Here is a 16,195-nt window from a genome sequence, read left to right on the forward strand (position 1 = left end):
CTGCTCAATTGATTTTCTGGGATGCCAATGGTGCAGGGCTGCGGGGGAGGGAGAGTTCCTGCCTCTCAGGCTCATTCTCAGGGCTGCTACATGAATGACTGCACTCACACTCTGAGCTTGTTTTAGCAGCAGGTTTAAAGCTACTCCCATTTTTTTCACCTCAGAAACACTCCCGCTCAAAACAGTAGAGAAGAAAACAGAAGAGACTTTGCCATAAGGGCAAAATCAGGCTGGGGAAGTGTTGAAGATTGCAATGCAAGTTGTTTTCCATTCCCATCTGTATGGCAGATTATCTTTGTCAAGTGGGCAGTTTGCCTGATCTCTCTCTTTGAGTGACCACATTCACACCTCCCTGGGAGGGGACATCTGCTGATAGCAGCTATTGAATGTCCCTGCATGGCTGATAAGAACTACAGCATCCCATTGGAAGATGCTCTGCCCAGAGGGAGGAGCCAAGCATTGCTACCCAGATATAATCCAGAGGTTTGGAGACACCAGCACGGCTTTCTCCATGGGATTCCCCAGAGGAACAGCAGCTGCCTCTCCTTCCACTGGATCTTCAGAGACAGAATCCATCCTTCTCTACAGGACCCCCCTTGCTCCAACAGAACCACCCCTGACACTGCAGGAGGGCTCCGTCACAATTCCAATGGGACTGCTGCCAACACCCTGACCCACAGGGTGTCAGGCTGGGTTCTGACTCTGTCAGTGTTGTTCTAGTGTACTGCATTGTTTATTTTATCCTTTTATTTTTTCCCCTTTCCCTATTAAAGAACTGTTATTTCCTGTTCCCATATTTTTGCCTGAGAGCCCCTTAATTTAAAATTCATAGCAATTGGGAGGGGTGGGGAGGGTTCACATTCTCCATTTCAGGGGAGGCTCCTGCCTTCCTTAGCAGACTCCTGGCTTTCCAAACCAAGACAGGAAGGTTCAGCTGGGCAGTGAGAACACCCAGTGTGGGATGGAGGCTCACAGTCAGTGACGGACACCACGATCCTGCGCATGAGCTGGGCCTCCTGGGCGTTGGGGTTCTCCCGGTCCAGCAGCACGCCCGAGGTGCGGATCTTGCCCGTGGTGCTGTTGAGGGTGTAGAACTTGTTGGGAGGCCGGATGCTGTACACCACCGTGCCATTCTCCCCCAGGTCTGGGTCCACAGCCACCACCTGCCACAGGGGAACAGCACAAAATTACAGGAGAGCGCTGGGAATTCACTCCCATGGGGAGTCCCCGCGGGGATTTGCTGCTGTTGAGCTTGGCCTCTCTGCACCAGCAGCACAAAGGAGTTCTCCCTCCATCCAGCTCTGTGTTTTCATAACATTTGCAGGGATTTTGCACCCTCGAGACCTCTGCTGTGGTGTTAAATCTCCCCAAAATTGGCCTGTGAGCACAGGAGGTAATGGCATGACAAGATACAAAAGCGCAGCAATCAAACTGGATTTTTCCTCCTTTGGAATAAAACCAGCTAAAAAACGAGGACCCTTTGGAAAAATAAAATAAATGGGACAAAGAGGCACGCTAAGGAACTTGTGCTGCCACATCAGGAATAATTCCTTGGCAGAGTTCTCCTCCATGCCAGATATTTTGTGCTTTATTGCTCTCCCTGTGACCTTTTTAATTACAGGGGACATTTACATTAACAAACACCCCAATTTCACTGCCCTCATAACTTCCCCAGCTCCTGCTGCTCATCCCGCAGCTGAATTTACATCGGATCAGTGACAAAATAATTATTTTCCCAGCAACTAATTGGGTTGTCAAAGGCAAGATGACTTCAAGCTGGCACTGAGCAGCAGGGCTGAAGGAGAGAAAACCACTGTGCTCTGGCTCGGGCAGCACTGCCAGACCCTTCTCCCCCTTCAAAAAAATCCTCTTTTTTTTTTTTTTCCCTTTTTTGCAGCCTTCCTCCTTATATGATTTTGTGGATTCTCTTCACTTTTCCCTCATTTATTTTCCATTTTGTTCCTGTCATTTTTCTCTCGGCGTGATGGAATAGAAGCCTCCCCCTCTTCTCCTCTTTTATTTCACCAGAGGGACTTGAAAGGCTGTAAATCAAAGTCTCTCAGAGAGGTCCTTGAAGGAGGTCGCAGGCGAGGCTAAGAAAAGGAGGATTTGGCCAAAATCCACACAATTTGGAGAGGAAAAAAAAAATATCCCAAGGAGGGAGAAGAAACAGAGGGGATGGTCAGCAGCAGGGAGGAAGCTCAGGAGTAAGGTTTTAAATGGAATTAAAGATGGTGCTGCACTGAAGGTGACACTGGTGACACTGGTTTGAAGGTGACCCCCTGCTCCAGGCAGGCCTTGGGTGCAGCCACCACCCTGCCTGACACGTACCGTGGTGACATCCGAGTTGGGGGGCGTCATTTCCACCAGGTTGATGAAGTATGGCTCGTCCTTCCAGGTGGGGTAGTTGTCATTGATGTCCAGCAGCGTGATGTTCACCTGTGGGAGAGCAAGGAAGCACAGCTGCTGCAGGTTCCTGAGGTGTGGGATGTCCCCTGGGTGGACCCAATGTGTGTTTCAGGCTGTGGCAGAGCCACCATCCCTCAGAGCATTCAATAGTTGTGGCACTTGGGGACATGGGTTAGTGCAGTGCTGAGGGAATGGCTGGACCTGATCCTCCTAGAGATTTTTTCCAACCTGCATTATTCTATGGTTTTGTGATGCTGTGTTCACCCTCTGGAGGGAAAACCTGCAAAAATAAAATCAACATCCTGCAATTTTGCAGCCCTTGGGCATAGCTGAACTGGGTTTTGTTTGTATTTATCACGGTTAAGAACAACCACAGGGCACAAGGTGCCTCTTCAAACAGAGGGATGAAAATCAGTGGGGGAGAGGATGCAGTGGGAATGTGGCAGGAAAGGAAGGAAAAATCCAAGTGGCTGGTAAAAACCAACAGAAAAACCCCCAGAATAAATGAGAAATCAGGAGAGGGTACAGTACACAGGGGTGAGAGGTGTGAAGACAAGAGCAGGGGTGAGGATGGTGCCCTGAAGTGTTAACTGTTTTCATTTTCCTGTGACAAATGGCATCCCAGGGACAGCAGCAGCGAGCCTGTGGGATGCATCTGGCTGCCTGGGAGTCTCTCACCACCCATTTCTCCCCAGCCCCTGGGGCTCTGCGGGTGTCTGAAGGAAAGGGCTGCAGCTCCAGGGCAGCCCCCAGCCCTCAGCAGGTCCTAGTGGAGCTTTTCCTGGGATCCTCTGTGCTCCCATTGCTCTGTGTCCCGCTGTCACACCAGGCTGAGCTGCTGGTGCCACCCCGCGGTAGAAGAGGCCACTCTGGACACCACAGCCTCCAGGGACAAGCCAAGGCACCGCCGTGGTCCCTGGGGAAGATTGCTGACCCACCCCTCCTCCGAGCAGCTCATGTGCTTTACATCACCTAGGGACCTTGCAAGGCCCCTGACTGCAGCTTTATTTCTGATCAAAAATGATTATTTTGTGGATATCCCAGCAGAAAATTTACTCTGCTGCCCTAGTCTCACTGAGTTTTAATATTCTTTAATTTTTTAGGCACCTTTTCTCCCCTTGTTTTGCCTTTTAACAAGGCTATTAGGAGAACACAATCCCATCTGGAGCCCCAGAGGAGATCTCAGCACTGCACAGTCCATGCTGGTGCCCAGCCAAGGCCACCACAGGTCTCTGGGAGGTTCCATAGGGAGCTTCCAGTCTGCTACCACAGACCTCCTGATGGACAATTATTTTAGGGCTATTCCTCAGCACAACCACAATTTTTTCTGCATCCCCTGTGTTCTGTGGGACATCCATCCCTCCTGCAACCCAAATGAGCAGGAGCATCCAAATGAATGAAATGTCCAAAGAAATGTGATGCCATGAGCAGTGAGAGAGAAAATAATGGAATAGTTAAGGTTGGAAAAGAGCTTTAAGGTCATCAAGGCTGGATCCTTGGCTTTTGATCTCCTGGTATTTCCTGTTGGCTTGGCCAACAATGGGGTTCCCTGAGGCCTGAGAAGGGAAAGGCAAAGTACAAGGCTTCAATGTGCAGCTCCTCCAGAACCTTCCCAGGAGCACAGGCATTCCAGACTGGCTGGAAACCCTGGACCCATGTGAACAGACTAAGGAATAATCACATGTACCTGCAGGCTCTCCAAGTGAGCCCCTTCTGGAGAGGAACAAAGGGAGCCGAACAAAGGGAGAGTTCTGCAGGTGAAATAGGACTCATTACCACATCCACAGGCTCTGGGAAGTCAAGTGCCTCCTATATGAGTGGTTTTCCAGGAAAGCAAGCTGATTTCAAGGTCTGCACCACTTGGACAGTCATTTTGGGAGCCGCAGCAGGGGTGGCGCGGAGGGCAGGAACCATTGTGTGCTCTTCACACAGCAAAAGTAAAACACTGCAGCTCTCCACAGTCCCAGGTGGGCACCAGTGGCTCAGGGAGATGGGAATTCTTCCCACACTTACCATAGCAATGCCTGTCTTCTGGTGGTGCCCCACGCCTCCATCCACTGCCCGGACAATGAGGATGTACTCGGATTTGGCCTCCCGGTCCAGCAACGAGGTTGTGGTGATTTCTCCTGCAGCCACAGGAGATGACAAGGTTAAAAAAGAAACAGTTAAAACCAAGGTCAGGACAGCCCACAAATGGGCCCTTTTTTTTGGATCCAAATAGATGGAGCTTGGCAGCTTCTGAACTAACAGGAACTTTCCCAGCCAAGCCCTTCCTCAGGCTGAGGAGCTGAGTTTCCACGGATGCCTCTGCTGAAGCTCTCAGGCTGAGTGAGCAAATGGTGGGGCCTGAAATCTGCTGAATCCCTCAAACTGTGGGACTCCTAAGCAGGCTGATTGAGGGAGAGGAGGGAAGGCTGGGTGTGACTGTGTTCACAGGGGTCTGAGGATGAGGGAAGAGACGAGGATCTGACTCCATGTTTCAGAAGGCTTGATTTATTACTTTATTATATATATTATATTAAAACTATACTAAAAGAATAGAAGAAAGGATTTCATCAGAAGGCTGGATAAGAATAGAAAAAGAAAGAATGATAACAAAGGCTTGTGTGTTGGACAGAGAGTCCAAGCCAGTTGACTGTGATTGGCCATTAATTAGAAACAACCACACGAGACCAATCCCAGATGCACCTGTTGCATTCCACAGCAGCAGATAACCATTGGTTACATTTTGTTCCTGAGGCCTCTCAGCTTCTCAGGAGGAAAAATCCTAAGGAAAGGACTTTTCATAAAAGATGTCTGTGACAGGTGGGGTGAAAGAGGGAACTGAAAGGAAAGGGGCAGAGCAGGTGCAGAGGCTCACCTGAGCGAGCATTGATGCGAAAATGTGAGGAGCCCTCCAGGGAGTAGATGATTGACTCCTGCCCGTACTCCCTGGAGCGGTCCATGTCCGTGGCATTGAGAAACAGCACCGTGGCTCCTGGGGGGAGGCAGAAATGAGGATTGCCATGAGCCAGAAGTGCCCCCACACTGCTCCTGCAGGCCACCCAGACAAGGGGTCCCTTCTCCTGCACATTCACAAAATGGCCAAACCCCCAGGCCCCACAGCTATGAGACTTTACCTCCCCAAAAGGCATCACCCACCCCATTCAGGGCCCTCCTGGGAGCCCAGAGAGGGAGCAGGCATGTGCCCTGTACCTGCCATAATGTCCTCCAAGATGGTTATCACGTAGGAGGGCTTGCTGAACGTGGGGGGATTGTCGTTTTCATCCTGAAGCAAAGAGAAGGTCGAGAGGCTGGTTGGGAAAAAGGCAAAATGGTCAAGCAGCTGCAAGAGTCTGGTATGGGGGTGCTCCTGGGTGGCTGCATCTCAAGGTGTGACCAGTTTAGGATGCCAGGAAGGGGAAGGTGGCTCTGGGGAGGAGGCATGGGGGGCTGAGCACGGGGTTTCACTGTGGAGGCAGCTGAGGCTGAGGTGAGATGATTGCTGAGGTGACTCTGCTGGCCCTGCACTGGGGATGGTACCGACCACCCCATCACCTCATCAGCCAGCACAGGGCTGAGGAACCACCACCACTGACAGAGGAGCATCTTCTGAGCTGCTCCTGACTCTACCACAAGCCTGGGAAGCCTCAGGCACCACATGAAGCATTGGGCACAGACCTGATCCTCCCTCCCTGAGCAGCGCAGGAATGGCTCAGTGTTCCAGGTCATCCTGGCCACAAGGGCATGAGGCAAACTGGACTGGCCAGGGGAGCTGCTGAGCTGCCTTATTGTCTTCCTTCCAGAGGAGGAATGTTGTTGGTAGAGGGCACAGAGGGCAGCCATAGCATTTTTTGGGGGAGAAGTTGGTTTGCGTCCTGATGTGCTCCCTCCAAGCCTGTGTTTGCCATCCTGGAGAAACCAGGCAGGAGCAGTCACAACATCCCTCAAAACAGATTTTGGACTGGTTTAAAGCTCCCCCAGGGGGCTTTAAATGCTGTTTAAACATGGTTAAGAATCTGCCTTAAATGAAGCCACCCTAGCTGCCTATGGAGGAAGGACGGAGCTGCCAGGACATTAAAACACTGTTTTGGACCTCTCCATTTCCCTGGGGCTGCCCTGGAGACTGATTTCTACCTGGAGACCGATTTCTACCTGGAGACCATGGATGGACCTGCAGGCTCAGCTGCTCCTGCTGCCACCCACCCTGAGATTTGAAGCAATTTCACGTGCCAACGATGCCCATCGTGCTGCAATTAAATTGGCAGCCCCTGCTTTAGTTTCTGTAAGCAGGTGGTCTTTAATCAGCCTTTGAGGCACTCAGCTTTGCTGGTGCCTCCTCTGAGGGTAATGAGGAGCTTGTTGCCGCTCCTGGTGATGTCCTCACCATCCCTCCTCCTCCTCCTTCTCCTTCCAGGGATCAGTGGGGCTCATCCAGGAGGCCTGGCCAGGTTAAAGGCGACGGAGAGGCTGAGTGCAGCTGGATGGGGCTGAGCTGGGGCTCCAGCTGGGTGGACAGGAGCCAGAGCAGATGCTGTGTGGTGTCATTAATGTTCCTGAGATCATCAGGCCGTGCTCAGCAAGGCCACGGCCCGGCAAGCCCAGTCCCAAGGAGGCAGGGTTTACTTCTGGCTGGCTCTCCATCTGGCCAGAGCTGGCCTGCACCTGCCTTCTGCTGGAGAAGGACATTTCCCACTTCAGCCACAGGAGCTGCAAAGCTCCCCAAGGCACCTGCAGCGATGGCAGACAGAGCCCAGCACTCTTCCACTCCCACAGAGGACAATATATCCACCTAACAAGCCAAAACCAGCTTCCTGTGTTCTCCTGACCCTCAGCCTTCCTCCCTACAACCTCACCCTCAGACAGCTACTGTATGATAGAATTGAGAATAGATTGAGTTGGAAGGGACACTAAAGCTCAGACAGTTCTCACCCCCTGCCATGGGCAGGGACACTTTCCACTGTCCCAGGTCACTCCCAGCCCCATCCAACCTGGCCTTGGACACTGCCAGGGACCCAGGGACAGCCACAGCTCCTCTGTGCCAGGGTCTCACCACTCTCACAGGGAGGAATTTCCTCCCAATATCCAACCTAAACCCCCCCTCTCCTCCAGTGTGAAGCTGATCCTCTTTGTCCCATCACTCCAGGCCATCTCCAAGGATGCTGAGAGTGGCTGATGCTCACCCCAAGCACTCAGCCCCTCTCCTGCAGGCACAGGCACGCCGTGAGCCACTGGCTCATCACCCTGAGGAGGGTGTCAGTGGCAGGGAGTGAGGCAGAAACTTATTAGCAGTGCTGTTTCCTGGGATCCTGGCGCCGCGCGCGCTGTTAGTTCTGACTCGGCGGCTGCTCTACAAAAGCGTATTGTCCCCTAATGGGAAATCTACAAGGCGAGTTTGACTTCTTTATTAAAAACCAACAACCAAAGGATGAAAAAAAATCACCTCCCTCCTCACTCGCTCTGCTTCTGCCTTCTCACAGCTCTCGTTCCTCAAGTGCTGTCACAAAACACTTCCCCCTCATTTTCTTCCTAGTTTTTGGCTTTTATTTCTTTTCTTTTTCCAGCTGAGAGAAATTCCCTTTGGTGGAGAGCGGGAAAAGTGACAGCTACTTAAACCCTGCCAGCGTACAGACCCCACCCGGGGAGATGACCCACTGAAGTGTGGTCTTGAAAAAGAGGTGTTTATGCTGTCGAAAGCCCAGTGTGGGAAGGATGTATTTAACCACCACTAACTCCCTGGGCACTGCCTTGTTCCCCCTCTCTCGAGCACGGTGAGGGATCTGAAGGAGAGATGTGCTCATGGGACTTCATTCCCATCTTACAGCATCGCTGGCTTTATCTCCTTCCCCTCCCCAGAGTGACGCTGCCGCCAGCCTGGCAGAGATCCCACAGCTGCGAGACTGACATGTTATCAACCAAACTGTCTCCATCACTGACACCTCCCTGCAGACACCCTCAAACCACAATGTGCCTCAAAGTGACACGCTGATCTGATCTTCCTGAGGAACGCTGTGCCTCTTTGAGTCTGCCAGCAGAAACCCCTCCTCCAGAGGGATTTCCACACCGCTCCTCACCCCGTGGTTAGCTGTGGCATGAGACACGTGTAACAGGAATCCACACATCCTCCATGGGGTGGGGCAGCCTTGATGGGTTGTTGATGACTTAATAGCACTGCTATGGAGCAATTTCAGGGAGAGCACGGCGGGAATGCACTTACAAACACCTCGATGGTGACGGGGACGGTGCTGTTGAGTGGCGGGTTGCCGGCGTCCTTGGCCATCACCATCAGGTAGATGACCCCGTTGGGCACCTGCTCGTAGTCCAGGGGGTGGTTCACGCTGATCACTGCAAGGATGCACAGTGGGGGGGTCAGGGCAGCAGGATGGGGCAGGCTCAGGGTGCCCCTGGGGTGCCAGGACCAGCACCTACCTCCATACCCTTCCGACACCGTGATGTCAAAGTATTCACGGAAGGCAGACGCCTGCACGATGCTGTAGGAGATCTGGTTGTTTGGAGGGGAGTCCTCATCAGATGCCTAGGGTGTGAGCAGAGGGAACACATGGGCATGGGAGCTGTGCCAGGGAGAGATGAGGGGATGGGAGGTGCAGGCTGGAAAAGTGATGGAGGGAGCTGTGCCCATCAGGGGCCCTGAGGGGATCTGTAAATCATTCTCCTCTTGCCTGCTTCTCTCATGCAAGAAGGAAACTGGTTGTTGGGACCTGCTTTGGAAGGTGTCTGTTAAAGCCATCACAGGAACCGATCATTTTAAACTGACAGAGGGGGGGTTTGATTAGATATTAGGTAGAAATTCTCCCCTGTCAGGGTGGTGAGGCCTTGGCACAGAGAAGACGTGACTGCCCCATCCCTGGAAGTGTCCAAGGCCAGGCTGAATGGGGCTTGGAGCAACCTGGTCCAGTGGAAGGTGCTCCTGGGCATGGCAGGGCATTGGAACTGTCTGAGCTCTAGGCTCCCTTGCAACCCAAACCATCCTGTGATTCTAACCCACTCCCGTGTCCCTCCTGCCCGTCCCAAGCGGAGGAGCCACGGCAGTGCCTCACCCGGAGCCGGACCACCTGGCTGACAGAGGGCTCGTTCTCCCGCAGGGCCCCCAGGTAGGCCTCCTTCTGGAAGGTGGGGACGTTGTCATTGACGTCCAGGACGTTGATCCTGACGCGCCCCGTGGTCTCCTCCCCGCCGCCGTCGCGGGCGATGACGGTCAGGGTGTAGCGCTGCGTGCTCTCAAAGTCCAGCCGAGCTGTCAGCACGATCACACCCGTGTCCTTGTCCAGGGAGAAGCTGGGGGCACAGCAAAGGAAGGGGAAAAAGCCTTGGTGACCACACACTGGAGAGATGTATTGACGCCAGGGGCTATTTACAGACCACAAACGGGACAGGGCTGCTGGGAACGGGCCTTGAGCTGTTTTTATTTTTCAGCATCACTCTCATTACATGGTTATGACAATGGGAAGATGCCAGCAGCTCACATCCCAGACAGCAGACCAAGAACTTAATGTTACAACTTACTTTATAAGCTTCTTGACCAATCACACAAAGCAAAAGCACATTGACAGTGGTTCTATCCAATCACCGTAAGCACAAGTACCTTTGGTTAAAACAATGCTTGCTTATTTCAAATACAATACCTGCCTGTAAGCCTTCAAACACAATGCACAGAGCTCCATTATTAAGCTTTAACCTTCCTAATATCTTGCTAGATAAACTTTTCTGTAGCTTAGAGAGTTATTATAGCCAAGCGTTAATACACAGATCATTGTTCTATTTGTCCTCGCTTTTCTACAGTTTGAATAATTTTTTCTGCTGACCAATCTCATGGCTGCTGCTTAGCTCTAATCACAGTTCTGCTGCCTCTGGGGCCTGCATTTTGCAGCTTTCCCAAAACCCTCTGATTTTGTAGATTCCCACAAGATGGAGAGGCAGCAGCCTGACAGAGTGAAGTTCACAACTGTTTTCTGCGGGGTGTTAGGTCCCAGAGCACCTCCAAGAGCTCCACGCAGCTGAGCAGTGAGCAACCCTCAGTGCTGCTCCACAGGCAGAGAAAAGGGGTGCAGAGGCCCCCAGATCCATTCTTCTGGGCAGCCCATGTGTTTTCCCCAAGTTTCCACCACTGTTGGAACTCAGTGCATCCCTCTGGGTGTCCAGAGTTGCTGAGGACCCCGCCGGGGGGATCGGAGACCCTGGCACACAGCCCAGAACACCTGAGGAATTGATTTTGACCCCTAGAGCAAGTTGCCAGCTTTGTATGAGGACCTGAAAGTCACAGAGGTTTGAATAGTGTGATAACAAAATGATCACAGGGTGAAAATGTCGATTTTAGGATTTTTGGTATGGGGGTTACGGGGACAAGATGGAGGAACTTGGGCGTTTCCAGCCTTTCTTCTTCTTGTTCTCCATTTTCTGCAGTGATGCTGGCACTTTGGGATTGGTTTAGAGTAGAAGTGCACTGTCTAACATGGGTGATAGGTGTTGGGAATTAAGTGTAAATATGTTATACGTAGTTTGTAGTATAAAAGGACAACACCGCCTTGGGGGCGGTCAGAGTGCCTGTGGCTGCCCTGCTGAGCAGATCTCAGCTGGGCAGAAAGAAAATTTTACAGATAAGAATTAATAAACAACCTCAAGACCGAACAGTGAAGAGTCCAGACTCGTTCTCCAGTTGTGTGGGCCAAAGCAGAGACATCCTGCACATCTCAGGGCAGCAATTATCAACAGCAAGGCGAGACACCACAGCTGTTGCTCCAGGGGTGAGAACTCACTGTGAAACCATTTACTGCCCTCAAGCAGTGCTGGTGGTGCCTGCAGGTCCCACCTTGGCAAAGCAATCAAACATGTTGAGCATCAGGCATGTGCTGAGCTCACACCTCTGGGAGACAGCACACACTGGGGATCATAGGGCATCTCACAGGTAGGACATAACCAGTGCCTTTAATTGCCCTTAATATGGGGTAAGAAGAGGATTTTGGGGGGTCAAACTCCTGCCAGTCAGTCCCACTCACCGGTCAGGGTCATCGCTGAAGAAATAATTGACTTTCCCATAAGTGCCCACATCGTTGTCAGTTGCCTGGAAAACATGAAATGTAATTAATAAAGGAAGGTATTTATGGAAATGCTGCATTGGACACACCTCTGCAGAGCTGGTGTGCTGCCATGTATCCCTCAAGAGCTGCAGGGCAGGGGCTGTTTGCACTCCCCTGCTCATCCCTGACTCCCAGCCTGCTCTAGCTAAGAGCCCTCCATCAACATCACTCCCAACACCTTTGTCAGTGGGAAACACTACACCTACTCACTTTCCCTGACACACCAAGCCAACCTGGGAAGCACACCTGAAATAAAAGTCCCCGTGGATAATTCCTGAGGGCCACCCTTCCTGTCCTCACTGGGACTCTGCAGCCTCAGCTCATATCCTTCCCTGTGTATTCTAGAGCTGTGTTGGGCTTGCTGGGCCTGGTTTTTGGTAGCAGGGGGCCACAGAGATAAGAAGCTGCTGAGAGAAGCTGCTGGAAGCTTCCACCATGTCCAGCAGAAGCAATCCCTGATGGCTCTGAAGATGGACATGCTGCTGGCCAAGGCTGGGCCAATTAGAGATGATGGTAATGCCTCTGTGATGACAAATTTTAGAAGAAAAGCAGCTGGATAAGGCTGTGCTCCAGTGGGAGACCCAGTGGAGAGAAGGGCCCTGGTCCCAGGCTGGAGCAGCCTGTCCTTGGAGGACTGCACCCCATGGAAGAGTGACCCATGTCCCAGCAGTTTTGGGGTGATGTGTGTCCCTGGGAGGGTCTCAGGTTGCAGCAGGTGTGGTAGGAGTGCTGCTCAGGAGATTTGGACCCATGCTGGGGAAGTTCACAGAGAACTCCCATGGGAGGGACCCCATGGTCTCACAGGGGAAGGACTCCTCTCCCTGGGCCAAGCAGAAGAAAACCTCGAGTGATGAACTGCCCCAAACCCCCACATCCTGTCCCTGCACTGTCAGTGGGAAGGAGGAGAAAAGGTGTTTTTTAAGGGCTTATTTTACTTCTCATTATCCTCCTGTGATTTTCTTAATAATAAACTCACTTTGTACCTGCCCCTGGAGTGTTTTCTCCCAGTCCTTGACTCATGAACCCTTTGTTAATTTTATTTTTCTCTCCTCTGCCCAGCTGTGGCAGGGGAAGGTGAATGAGTGGCTTTTGTGGGTGCCAGTGTCAAACCATAACAAAAGTAGAGGAATAAAAACCTATTGCACTCCAGAATGGCCCCCCAGGTTAAAATACAGATCTGCAAAAGCAAGGAATAGTGATTTTGGTCTTGCTTTCCACAAGAACAGCCCTTCTGGGGGTGCAATCTGCTGCATTCCCACGGATGGAGTGGCTTGGGATGCATCTACTCCACAGCAGCTGCTGGAGCTGGAGCAGGCTGGTCACGGCTAAATGACCAGCACCTTCTGGGGAAGGTGTTCACAACTCACTGTGTCAGCTCTGGATGAGCAAAGCAAGATTTATTTGTGTTTCAAAGTCTTTGCTCTAATGAATACATAAAATATGCATGAGTGGCAGCAGGAAAAATGAGCAGAAAATTTTATTTTTAGGTGAGGAAAGCGGAATGCAATCCCCAAAATATCCTTTTTCTCCCCCAGTATATTTTCTAAATTGAGTCCTGTCTGGATTACTTAGAGACCAACAGGTCTGTGAGGAAGCAGGGTCAAAGACACATTTTATGTCCAGATACCAGAAAAAGGCTGTATTTTAGGAGTGGCATGGAGCACAGCCTGTTCCTGAAACCTTCCTGATTTATCCATGGCCTTGATTACCCTTGGCAGCAGAGCAGGAGCTTGAGCACAGCTTTACCCCCATGTGCTGCTCCCCTGCCACACCACGGGCTGACAGAGAGCAAAAGGCAGGAAAACCAGACAGGATTATTTAAGTTTTCCTCCCCAAACACTTTCCCAAGCTGAGAAGTGAACTCCTGCTGCTTGGTGCCATCTGAAGGGTGCTCTGGAGGATCCAGCCTTCCAGACCTACTGATTCTGCTGATTTTCCTCTCCACTGCTGCGATGCGATTTCCTTTCTGTGGGTATTGGAATTGTGCTGGGTAAAATGGAACAAATCTGTGGAAATCTGCCTGGAGAGATGCCCAGAGAGTGAGCAGCACCCACTCCTGGGGGACAGGCCCCTCTGGGATCCACCTTCCCTCCCAGAGGACATCCATGGAGGTGCTCCATCCCAGGCAGAGCGTGGCAACTCTTCCATATGGAAGCACTTGGGGAGAAGGGGGGGTCACCCCACCATCTTCCTACACCAGCATCCTTCAGCCAACTCATTCTGGGGTTAATCCCCATCCTAACACCTGCCCCCAGCCCCTTTTTTGGGTCCTCTCTCCCCAAAATCCTTGAGCTTTTCCAGCACACTCAGCACTGCCAGCCTTCAACCTCCAGCCAGGATTTTTTCCTATCCATTACTTCTGTGCCCACAACTGCTGTGAATCCCTCAGTTCCATTCATTCCTAAGTGGCAGAGCCCAGAAAAGCATTTTCCATGCACCTGGATGGGCTGGTGATGAGATAATGATTTACAGGGGGTCTGACAGTCCCAGAAAGCACGGGCAAAACGAATTCCCTTCATTTGGCCCCATACAATTGCACTCCTAAGTGCTTATTGCAGTGACAGACAACACTGGGAAAAGTGTAATTTTCTTCTGACGAGGGAAAAAAAAAAAAAAGAAAAGATAGGGAAGGAGGAAGGTTAAAAGAAGGTTAGCAAGGAGGGAATGGGAGCCCTGGGGAGAGGGGAGCCAGGAGGGTGGTTGGACCACAAGCTGTGATGACATCAAAAGTGCCAGTGAGGCAAAAAGCCCCTCTGCTGAGGAGCCAGGAGGATGGGCAGCCTGACTCTGCCCCATCCACCACCTCAGCAGCCAGGCTAATTAATGTCCCTGATTTACACCGGGGAGGTGGAAGGTGAGGCTGCCTGGATGGCTTTCCTGGCAACTGAACATCGTGGAGATAATGCTGGGCAATGGAGCAGGTTAGTTGAGCGTGACAGGGAACATGCTAAAAAAAAAGCCAAACCACGCACGCTCAGCATATTTAATTTGGGATCTTCACCTGTTTCTGCATTACCAAGCTTTTTCCCCTCTAAGGGTAAAAAAGGATGCTCAGCTGCTCAAGCCCCTGGGGAGGCAACACACACTCTCTTTGAGGGCTGTGAGGGAGCACACGCCTGCAGAACACCCCAAATCCCACTGAGCTGTCAGCAATCCCAGGGTGCCAGCTGTTTTCCTGTGGCTTTTCCCAGTCACTGACTCGTTTTCCCCCCCAGCATGCAAGCATCCATCCCCACAGCCCGGGGAGGAAAGGCATCTGGCTGGAAGTTTCTCGGGGTTCCACCTGGAGAAGCAATCAAATGGCTTTTACGGCTCTCCTCTCCTGCCCGGAATATTAAAGCAGGATTTGCCCACTGGAGCCTGCAAAAGGGCAGGAGGAAAACGCAGGTCCACATCTGTACTTTTATGAGCTGTCACCAGCACAGACCATTTCTAAAAAAAAAAAAAAAATCCCACATTTGTGCAGCTAAACTCTGGGAGAGTGGCAAGAAGAGGGAGCCTGGATAACCCAAAGGATTAATTTACTGAGCTGCAGCGTGGTGTGAGCACCCGGCACACAAATCACACAAAAATATCACACAAAAATACCCATGGCCTGGCTCTCTGTCCATCTGCATCCCCCAAGCACAAATATTTGGGATGTCTCCTTTTGTCCCACCGAGGGCCATCACATCCACCCTTCCCAGCCACGGGCCAGGCCAGCAGAGCAGGAGACAAAAGCGAGGAGCTGGTTCTGCTCTCGCGGGCAAATCTGCAGGAAAGGGCATGTCGTCCAATTTGTTCAGGAAACAATAGCAATGTTTGACATGTCATCAGGATTGATGGAGCAGAAATTTACATGGGAGAATTCAGTTTTAAACAGCTCCACCGGAGCTTCACCCGGTAATGGTTTAGACATTCATCATCCGCCAGACCCACTCAACGACTCCTTAAACTGCCGGAGATTAACTCCGCTCGCAGCAGCTCCAGGGAGCATGGCAGGAGGAGCCAGCACAGGCTGAAAGAACCAAGAAGAGCCTTTGAGGTGGCTCAGATCCCCCATGGAGACCCTGGGACAGCAGTCCTCCTCCTCCCAAAACTGTCAGACAGGGATGAGCAGTTGGAAGTTGGTTGAGCAGAGTTGGAATGATGATCAGGGCTGCGATGGCTGAAGAGCCAAAACTCCCCCATGGAGCTCCTGGGATAGCAGTCCTCCTCCTCCCAAAACTGCCAGACAGGGATGAGCAGCTGGAAGTTGGTTGAGCAGAGTTAGAATGATGATCAGGGCTGCCATGGCTGAAGAGCCAAAGCTCCCCCATGGAGCCCCTGGGATGGCAGTCCTCCTCCTCCCCAAACTGTCAAGACAGGGATGAGCAGCTGGAAGTTGGTGGCAGGGGGGCAGAGCACTTTGGAATGATGATCAGGGCTGCCATGGCTGAAGAGCCAAACCCTTCCCACCTTTCCCACCGGAGCAGGTCCCAGCTCTGTTTGTTCTCCTTCACCCTCTTTGTTTTCCCTCCCTCACATGCACAAAGCAGGAAATAAAAATTGATGGGGAACAAATTGCTTTGGCCAGGAGCTCTCTGCTTAAAAGAGTTGTGGCAGGAAAGCAATTACAGGACGTCAAAAAGCTGTCAGGCTGCTGGAGTGACCGGGCAGAGCCTCGTCCCTGCCTGCTCCAGCAAGGTGCCTATGGCTTGGGAAAGCAAACAGAAGGAGGATTCCCATCTGCT

General features: G+C 51.8%; 1 protein-coding gene across 1 annotated transcript in view; it reads right to left on the bottom strand.

The window, feature by feature from the left end:
- CDH23 (cadherin related 23) overlaps positions 1 to 16,195 on the bottom strand; it is a 230,530-nt gene that overhangs the window by 62,989 nt on the left and 151,346 nt on the right. Inside the window, exons 14-22 of the mRNA XM_071438456.1 lie at positions 11,403 to 11,467; positions 9,447 to 9,684; positions 8,818 to 8,923; positions 8,606 to 8,733; positions 5,605 to 5,677; positions 5,270 to 5,386; positions 4,423 to 4,535; positions 2,332 to 2,439; positions 974 to 1,163 (exon numbers count right to left, since the gene is read on the bottom strand). Of these exons, the coding sequence (XP_071294557.1) occupies positions 974 to 1,163; positions 2,332 to 2,439; positions 4,423 to 4,535; positions 5,270 to 5,386; positions 5,605 to 5,677; positions 8,606 to 8,733; positions 8,818 to 8,923; positions 9,447 to 9,684; positions 11,403 to 11,467 (1,138 nt within the window). The remainder of the gene's footprint in view (positions 1 to 973; positions 1,164 to 2,331; positions 2,440 to 4,422; positions 4,536 to 5,269; positions 5,387 to 5,604; positions 5,678 to 8,605; positions 8,734 to 8,817; positions 8,924 to 9,446; positions 9,685 to 11,402; positions 11,468 to 16,195) is intronic.

Source organism: Agelaius tricolor, unplaced genomic scaffold, assembly GCF_023055355.1.
Source record: "Agelaius tricolor isolate 1412-34295 unplaced genomic scaffold, bAgeTri1.0.p SCAF_13, whole genome shotgun sequence".
Taxonomy (NCBI): Eukaryota; Metazoa; Chordata; class Aves; order Passeriformes; family Icteridae; genus Agelaius; species Agelaius tricolor.